This window comes from Solanum lycopersicum, chromosome 8 (genome assembly GCF_036512215.1).
Source record: "Solanum lycopersicum chromosome 8, SLM_r2.1".
Lineage (NCBI taxonomy): Eukaryota > Viridiplantae > Streptophyta > Magnoliopsida > Solanales > Solanaceae > Solanum > Solanum lycopersicum.
The window spans coordinates 65,983,328-65,992,035 of NC_090807.1; the positions used below are offsets into that span (position 1 = coordinate 65,983,328).

General features: G+C 37.1%; 3 protein-coding genes across 3 annotated transcripts; 1 reads left to right on the top strand and 2 right to left on the bottom strand.

Annotated features, from left to right (window-relative positions):
- Window positions 1-468: 468 nt before the first annotated feature.
- On the top strand, window positions 469-3,600 carry LOC101267334 (DEAD-box ATP-dependent RNA helicase 47, mitochondrial). The gene is made up of 2 exons (XM_004245588.5): window positions 469-609; window positions 1,433-3,600. Exon 2 carries the CDS (start codon window positions 1,547-1,549, stop codon window positions 3,191-3,193), a length of 1,647 nt encoding a protein of 548 aa, XP_004245636.1. The 5' UTR covers window positions 469-609; window positions 1,433-1,546; the 3' UTR covers window positions 3,194-3,600.
- Window positions 3,566-5,255, bottom strand: LOC101267043 (CASP-like protein 4A4). Its single transcript, XM_004245587.5, has 3 exons — window positions 4,820-5,255; window positions 4,599-4,734; window positions 3,566-4,200 (listed from the first exon to the last, which is right to left on the bottom strand). Exons 1-3 carry the CDS (start codon window positions 5,104-5,106, stop codon window positions 4,015-4,017), a joined length of 609 nt encoding a protein of 202 aa, XP_004245635.1. The 5' UTR covers window positions 5,107-5,255; the 3' UTR covers window positions 3,566-4,014.
- A 119-nt stretch (window positions 5,256-5,374) lies between these two features.
- On the bottom strand, window positions 5,375-8,653 carry LOC101266745 (bifunctional UDP-glucose 4-epimerase and UDP-xylose 4-epimerase 1). The gene is made up of 9 exons (XM_004245586.5): window positions 8,181-8,653; window positions 7,693-7,742; window positions 7,447-7,582; window positions 7,046-7,147; window positions 6,703-6,930; window positions 6,332-6,413; window positions 6,094-6,176; window positions 5,907-5,998; window positions 5,375-5,756 (listed from the first exon to the last, which is right to left on the bottom strand). The coding sequence occupies exons 1-9, from the start codon at window positions 8,376-8,378 to the stop codon at window positions 5,672-5,674; spliced, it is 1,056 nt and encodes a 351-aa protein (XP_004245634.1). The 5' UTR covers window positions 8,379-8,653; the 3' UTR covers window positions 5,375-5,671.
- Between the last annotated feature and the right edge of the window lie 55 nt (window positions 8,654-8,708).

Here is an 8,708-nt window from a genome sequence, read left to right on the forward strand (position 1 = left end):
ATATATACAATTTTGAACCTCATAAGTGACAAAATGAAACGGATAGCCCGACGACAGGTCCCTTGGAAATTATCCTTCACATCAAGGGTTTGAATCCCTGCGTCAAGTGTTTCATTTATTTATTTTTCAGTTTCAATTCCATTTTTCACCTTTTTTAGTTTTTTTTTTTAAAATTTTATGAAACATGCCAAAAACGTGATTTTAAACCCAAAAAAATTCAAGGGTCCGTCACTAAAATTAATAACTACTACTTGTTTGAAATTTTGTTCTGTTGGCGTATATACACGTTTACATTTTTATGTTTCTTATTTCCTGGATGAAAAATCTGAGTCTGCCACTGCCTCGGTACATACCTCACCTATGTATCCGGATGTTAGCTAATGTGTAAGAAAAAAATAAATTGGTTGAACTTAATTTTGGCTACTCCTTAAATAGTGGTCCAAAAATTGTGGACTTTTATATGTAAAGCCCAAATGAATTTGATTGATATTTTATAATTGGGCCTTGAGGTTATCATCAACAATGATAAAGAATAAGGATATGGTTAGCTTTCACTATTAGCAGAGTAACAGGAAGGGCAGCTAAGTTGTGAAGAAGAAGATGAAGGAGGTAAAAATACACCTTCAATTTCCTCTTTATTCTCTTACCCAATTCAATGGAGGCTAAGCTTTCGTGTTTATTTGTTTTTGTTAGTTTCATGTTCTCTTATATGTTTAGTTTTCCTTCAAATTTTGCTTCTTGTTTGTTTCCATTTTTATTTTTTGATGAGTTCGAACTCTCTAGAAAGTTGAAAACTTTATAGATTATGCATTGAATGTGATAGTGAAAATGCGTAGGTGTGTAGAAATGAGAGTTGAGGGTTTGATATGTTTTTGATGAAATGGTCACCATGTGTTTGATGAAATGTTTAGTGTCTTCTAGTTTCTGGGTGTTAAAAAAATGTCTATATAAGAGGTTATGTGGGATATGATTTACTGCAGTAAACGTCATTCAGTCATCCCTGCTATTGATCTTCAAGAGTGGACAGTTATGTGGTGTTTGAATGATATAGTTGAACTATGTTTAGTTAGGGAGTAGAGGATATCACTTGGCACCTAAGGTGAGGTTCAAGCTTAGTGGAGAAAAGGAAAATAGGATTTATGGCTGAAGGGAGCGGGATGGATATAGAGAATTCATATAACAGAGTACAGACACTAACTAGTTTTGATTGATCGATTGATTCATTGAGTTGTTTGACTTGCCTTTTGCACTAATGCTCTTTGCTGATTATTTTCTTTTTCTTGAAGAGGGATATTACAGCAAAAGAGGCATACTTTTGTCACTACATTCTCAATTTTTAGTAAAAAGAATGCTGATATGCTAAATCTTAATTTTACTTATCATAGGTCCTATATTGTTATGTATATTTGATATTTTAACATTTTTGTTGCAGTCTGATTGGTGATGATAGTAAATTGCTTAAGAGGATTTTGGCATTATAAATAGTCATATCAAGTTTGAGTTGTTCCATGAGATAGCAACTGGGAAAACAAGTACTAGAAAAACCATGCCTGCTTTAGTGCTAACAAGGGCCCTCTTGTTAATTGGGGATTCTTTAGCTTTCAGAAAAGCTACACAGTTTACACGGATAGCTCCATCTCAAGGCAATGTTCGCTTTTTAAGTAGCAGTGGATCCCTCACTCTAGCTAGCCTTGGATTGAAGAGTGAAGTTAAGACAGTAAGTGCAAATGAGAAAAATAAGCTCCAGCAGGGAATTTCAACTATTGAGGTCCCAAAGAGCAGAGAGAAGAAAAGAGTTAGTGGCAATAAACAAGGATTGGTTAAGGAGAAAAACCCAGTAGATATAATGACTGCACCATTTGCTGCGAAGTCATTTTCAGAACTTGGCCTTCCACCTTTGTTGGTCGAAAGACTAGAGACGGAAGGCTTTACGATTCCGACTGATGTTCAAGCTGCTGCAGTTCCAACTGTTCTTAAAAATCATGATGTTGTGATTCAGTCCTACACAGGTTCAGGAAAAACATTAGCTTATCTCCTTCCCATACTGTCTCGAGTTGGTCCGTTGAAGGAAGAACTTCCAGATGGCTATGAAACTGGGAACAAAATAGACATCGAAGCAGTTATAGTAGCTCCTTCGAGGGAACTTGGCATGCAGATTGTCAGGGAAGTTGAAAAGCTGTTAGGACCAGCGAATAAGAAACTAGTCCAGCAGCTTGTAGGGGGTGCAAACCGATCTAGACAGGAGGATGCTCTGAAGAAGAACAAGCCCGACATTGTAGTGGGGACACCAGGGCGGATAGCAGAGATTAGTGCAGCTGGAAAGCTTCCTACCCATGGTTGTCGTTACTTGGTATTGGATGAAATTGATCAACTCCTTGCATTCACTTTCAGGGAGGACATGAAGCGTATATTAGACCATGTGGGGAGAAGACCTGGTGCACGTGGAGGAGAGTCAAATAGTCCACTTGTCAAGCGAGCTGCACGTCAGACTATTATGGTGTCTGCAACAGTGCCTTTTTCAGTTATAAGAGCAGCAAGAAGTTGGGGTTGTGATCCACTTCTCATCCAAGCCAATAAAGTTGTTCCACTCGAGTCTGTCACTCCTTCTGGATCTGTTAATATACCGGGAACACCTTCTACTACTGATTCAAGCTCAAGTGTACAACCTATGCCTGATGTTCAGAGCTTACCCCCTAATTTGCAGCATTATTACACTATTACTAGGATACAGCACAAAGTTGATATGTTAAGAAGGTGTGTGCACGCTCTGGATGCCAAATGTGTAATAGCTTTTATGAACCACACAAAACAGCTAAAAGATGCTGTCTTCAAACTAGAAGCTCGTGGTATGAATGCTGCAGAATTACATGGTGATCTTAGCAAACTTGTGAGATCAACAATCTTAAAGAAGTTCAGAAATGGGGAGATTAGAGTGCTGCTAACGAATGAGCTTTCAGCTAGAGGCTTGGATTTACCTGAATGTGATCTTGTAGTTAATCTGGGGTTACCTACTGACTCGGTTCATTATGCTCATCGAGCTGGTCGTACGGGCAGGCTTGGTCGCAAGGGCACGGTAGTAACCATATGTGAAGAGTCAGAAGTCTTTGTGGTAAAAAAGCTACAGAAGCAACTTTCCCTCTCTATCGAGGCATGTGAATTTTCTGAGGGAAATCTTGTCATTATAGAAGATTAAACTGCATAGCACTTGCTTCTGTCAAGTTTTAACTAGACAAATCACTAAAGACAACTGAAATTTGTTTACTAGTGGTGAGAGCTGAAATGTTGTTGCTTGCCATTAAACATGCCAATTCAGATGAGATTTTGCCTTCTAAAGAATGTGCCGACTTTAGAATGTGCCGAGCAGTCTACATTTGATCTGAATATCTGATGGTATGGTGAACGAATATATGTAAGCCATCTGAGACGAATGATTTTCAAGATTTGCTGGGTATAAATAAATAGATATCGTAAGTACTATGTGAATTGATGTTCCTAATGTTGAATATGAGATAACTGTAGGTTTTAAACTGAAATTACTTCTTTGTTCATCAAGGAAGGTTTAGTATTTTGGTTATATGGAGCTGCCAGTGTTTGATAGTATTTATAATTTTATACATTACACTGTTATTATCTTCTTGGCCTAAGTGAAGCAGTAAAACATTATCTGTAGAAAAAGAACTGTAAGTTTTTGTTATACTTCGAAGCAAGGAAGTTCAAACTAGTTTGTTACTACTTAATACTGTTCATTCACCATGGCGGTGGGACAACAATTCATAGTGTATATGGATATTTTCCTCCAAAAATATTTCTATTCTTTGCTATAAACTTCTGAAACCCTCTTCTTACTGTTATCAACTTCTACCAGACCATTAGTGTAGTAGAGGATATTTGGTATCTGCCACCCAATTGCTTCTTGTGATGCTTCAAGCAGATCGAAGAAATCATGTCCCATTTTACACTACGATTGCTTTGTCAATCCTGGAGTTGAAGGCTGCACGTTCAATTCCCAGTCCATCACCATATGATCCTTTTGCACAGCTTGTAGCCTGATAAAAGTGCAGACACTGCAAGGACCATGAAAGCAGCAAATGACATGCAAACAGCAAGAATAGCTGCCTTCCAGAGAGAGGCTTGGATATCCATCTCTTGAATGACTGGTATAGTTACTGAAGAAGAGGACACGAGGAGGTAACCTGTCAACTGTAAAACATTCTGCTTATGAGAATTCGTTGTTTAGAAATATTTATCTGCAGTAAATGAAAAGGAGAACTAGAGAGAAGCATTCAGAAGAAATGAAATTTAGGATGCTTGATATTCAAATAAGATGCTTCTACTCTTTGTTTCTTCCTATAAGATGATTTCTGTTTCTTGCCATTATTGTTCAACATAAAGTTTCACTGTTAGTGGATAATAGAGCGTAGATGTTGATGATACATCAGGCGAAATCCCAAGTGAGAGAGTAAATTCTTGCTACTAGTTTGAACTAAAGGTAGGGATGCAACCATTTTATGGTCGTAGTTACATGTGAAACAGTGAGCCAGCTTCCTTTAGGTTTTGGACTCGGAAGTAATCTCTAGCTTATTAAAGTTAGTATATACCTGATCGAGTATGAAACTGAGATAGTCAGAGGTCTTATCGGAGATCAAGACACCTCTATAAGCGATGTCACAAACTCTTTTGAAGAGTTGAAAAGCTGAGTAGATAAAAGCTAATACGCTTACACTGAAGCAGTACCTGCAGTAGTGTAAAAACAGCTCTCAAAACCATAGAACTGAATGTTGTCTTAGTTTAAATCCTGAAATCCTGTGTTGATTCTTACGTTAATTGTGGGTAATCACAGAATTTTGAAATCGTTCCTCGTTTTGTCCTTGTTGGTGATGGTACAGCTAGTGAAAGAGCAGATATGAAAGAGAACAGAAGTGCCAGTGATCTTAGGGCAAGATCATATGCATATATAGAAGGCCTTGATCTCAACCTTGTCGATGCCACTGAGAACGAATATGGTGATGGTGTTGGCAAAGGTGGTTGTGGAGTTAATGTAGGAGAAGGAGAAGCACCAGATATGATTGTCTGAGCAGTCACCATCACATTACCTTCTTCTTTCATAGTTCTCTCCTTTCCTCAACTGTTAGCAAATGATTACTCTCAAAAGAACAATTTGACCAAAAAGTCTGGGATACTTTTGCAGCCAATTGAGCAAATTTGCATAGAGATAACTAATTAGCTGGTAATAAGTCTTGTCCAAAGGACAGAATAGTTGGTTAACCACTACTAAATTTAAATGTAAGTAGGTGAAAAAAGTCAACTATTCTGAGCTAAAAGATATGTTTGAGTCAAATATAAACCATAACTTCATCAACAATGAAGTATAGAATTGAACACCTTCAATAGCATAGTAGACTAGATCATTTACTCTTTTTGAATGAATTACAATCAGTAAAGAGATTTGGTTGAAGGGATCATAATAGGATGAACATTCAAGTTCCCATAAAACCTTTAAGGGAGACAACAACAGGGTTTAGTAGTACATAACCATCAACAACTATTATGGATGAACACTTTTGTCCTTGGATACATCTAATGTTTGCATGAAATGTAAAGTACTAGGATGTTGACTACAGTTTTGTACTCCAAGTGCTACTTGTATTATTATTATTATTATTATAACATATCAAGGCTTTGGTTGGTAACCCCAAGGATTTTGGCTTGCCCATTTCCACTGGTCCCTGCACATCTCATTTATCCCATATTTTGCCCTGAAAAGAAGTAGAAAAGATTTGATCCCACCATCAGTTTCTCTTTCAACTGGTGAAATGAATGAGATGCAAGAAGATTAGCCTTTATGAGGCTGCTAGGCACAAGCATCAGTTGATCCAAGAATAGAAAAATAACCATTTACTACTTACTTCCAACCGAGCTCCTTCTCAGCTTTTTCAGTAGATGCGTAAACAGCAGTGGCATCTCCTGGTCTTCTTGGACACATTTTAAGCGGGATTTTCTGGAACAAAAATAATATATTAGTACAACATAATATGAGATTGTTGCTTTGTTCAAATTCTACTAAGTATGGTTTAGCGTGTTCCGTTAAGAGACCTTTCCAGACGCCTTTTCAAAGGCACCAACCATCTCTAGGACAGATTTGCCTTTTCCAGTACCCAAATTGTAGGCAACACAACCTAATGCAAACCATTAAACAGAAGAACAAATGTCACAAGATGTTACCTTCAACCGAAATATATGAAATGTCAAAATCATACAAAAGGGTATCATTAGCTCGAACTAACGTCAAAAGAATTCAGATCTAAACTTTGCTTTGAAAAGGATTACTTACCTATGTGATTCTGCCTTAGAAGTCTCTGAAGTGCAACAACATGACCGTCCGCCAAATCCATAACATGGATATAATCTCGTATCTAGTGAGAAATAGATTAAAGATCATTTAACAGTCAAGTACAAGAAGCAAAATATGTTAAAGGTGATTCATGTCATGAGTATATTTGGATATTCAACTATATTTCTGTCTTTTCTCTTCATTATTAGTAGTTCAATAAGTTGTTCCGGCTGTTAACTTCTGCTCGCTCTTCATTTTCTGTTTCTTTCGTATGTACTCTAGTCACAGATGGTATGTTGAGTCATTCAGTTTCTTTTTTTTCCTCATACAAAGAAGCTACAGTCACAAAGAATCAGCCAAACATAACCTACCGCGGTACCATCAGGTGTAGGGTAGTCGTTGCCATATACATTCAACTCCGGCAATCTACCAACAGCTACTTGCTGAATGTAAGGCATAAGATTGTTCGGAATGCCCTTTGGATCTTCCCCGAGTTTGCCACTTTCATGAGCTCCTACCGGGTTGAAATACCTCAACAGTATGATATTCCATTCTTGATCAGCCTTCTGGATATCCCGTGCAATATCTTCAAGAAATAGCTAATTAAATAGAACAAAACACAGGTTCGGTCACATAGTTTACAGACTGAGATACTATCAAATGAACTATCTCTAATCAGTATGAAATTAAGAGACAATTATTGACAATACAAACCTTTGTTCGACCATAAGGATTCATAGCCTTCAATTCAAAATCCTCCACACAGGGAACCTTTTCAGGCTGACCATAAACTGTTGCAGATGATGAAAAAACCAACTGCAATTTCACACAATGAAATTAAAAAGTTATCAACCTGACCAACCTACTCAATACCCTCCTACGAATCCAACAGTTCGCCACACCATGAACAACTGAACCTCCTTCCGCCCCCTAGCAACGCCCATGTTCTTGAGGCTAAATGAGTTCTTGAAAGAAGAACCATGTTTACTATTAGCCTTCAAATTCTACCAAAACTATAAGGGTAGCAGCAATCATGAACATAACAGATTCCAACTTGCCCTGAATGCATAGCATATTTCACTTATATGAAACCAAAATTATATCGAAAGACGTACCTTCTTACAATTATACTTGGCCATGACTGAATACAAAGTTATTGATCCAATCAGATTGTTCTCAAAGTAAAGGAAGGGCTGAACAACACTCTCTCCAACAGCCTTAAGCCCAGCAAAATGGACCACAGCAGCAAACCTATTTCAATATATATAACAAAACAATGAATATCACAACACACCATAGAAATGCATTCAAAGGAAATAATAACAGCAGGAGATAATTTGAAAACAAGAAAATTTTCATACTCTTTCTTAGAAAATAGCTTCTCCAAGTCATCTCTGTTTCTAATATCACCCTGCCACCAAGAAGCAACAAAGGTAAAATCCCAGATAAGGTGAAAAAACACAATTCTAGCATTGTGAATACAAGGTATGTAAGATCAACATTCATTTCACAAAAAAAAAAAATAGGATTAAAAAGAACTAGTTGTACAATCACAGAGCTATCAAGATTCCTATAAAATAAAATAAAGATAACTTTTTTAAGAAAATGATAACAACACGATACAAGGCAGCAATGAAAAACACACACACAATGACACAAAAAGCTAATGATGGAGCCTTAAACATTCAATGACTACAAAACACACACATGATCATCTCAAAAGCTCATTTTTTTCACATTTCCTTCCTTCTCCCCCCCCCCCCCCCCCCCACCCACAATTTGTGCTTTTAGAAAAAGGGTGTATGTCGGGTTTGATAAAAAATAAAAAAGATTGAAAAAAAAATCATACCAAATGGAATTCAAGATTCTGTGAAAGTTGAGGACCAACTAATTCTCTGACTCTATCAACAGCTTCTTTCACAGAATTATGAAAGTTATCAATGATTGTAACTTTGAACCCTTCATTCAGTAACTGCACCACAGTATGTGTTCCAATGAAACCAGCTCCTCCAGTCACCAAAATATTTTCTTGACACTGAACACCCATTTCATAAAACACAACAAAGATTCAATCTTTATCCTTTCAAGAACCAATTTTTATGGAAAATCAGAAAAAAAGGGGTTCTTTCTTTTTAGTTGTAGAAGATACGTGAAGAAAAAGGGAAAAAGTTTTGAGCAAATCAAGACTCTTCTTGAAAAAAAAAGTAGATAAGCAACGATGTTAAATAAGGAAAAAATTGGAAAAATATGAGGGGGTGGGGTGGGGTGAGGTGGGGTTTCTTGGAAGAAGATTGGGATGAAAAGAGAATTTTATGGAAGTTTGGGATCCTAATTATGGCTGCATGAGTTTTGTGTGTGTTGTGGGGTGGGGGGCTAG

What these genes read in the sequence shown, in the direction of transcription:
- LOC101267334 (XM_004245588.5), top strand. Translation starts at nt 1,547, where the DNA reads ATGCCTGCTTTAGTGCTAACAAGGGCCCTCTTGTTAATTGGGGATTCT.
- LOC101267043 (XM_004245587.5), bottom strand. Translation starts at nt 5,106, where the DNA reads ATGAAAGAAGAAGGTAATGTGATGGTGACTGCTCAGACAATCATATCT. An exon ending in TGTGATTACCCACAATTAAC is followed by an intron (nt 4,735 to 4,819) that starts GTAAGAATCAAC and finishes ACACTACTGCAG; the next exon opens with GTACTGCTTCAGTGTAAGCG. An exon ending in TCAGTTTCATACTCGATCAG is followed by an intron (nt 4,201 to 4,598) that starts GTATATACTAAC and finishes AATGTTTTACAG; the next exon opens with TTGACAGGTTACCTCCTCGT.
- LOC101266745 (XM_004245586.5), bottom strand. Translation starts at nt 8,378, where the DNA reads ATGGGTGTTCAGTGTCAAGAAAATATTTTGGTGACTGGAGGAGCTGGT. An exon ending in CCAAGTATAATTGTAAGAAG is followed by an intron (nt 7,148 to 7,446) that starts GTACGTCTTTCG and finishes GTGAAATTGCAG; the next exon opens with TTGGTTTTTTCATCATCTGC. An exon ending in ATCCTTATGGTCGAACAAAG is followed by an intron (nt 6,931 to 7,045) that starts GTTTGTATTGTC and finishes CTATTTAATTAG; the next exon opens with CTATTTCTTGAAGATATTGC.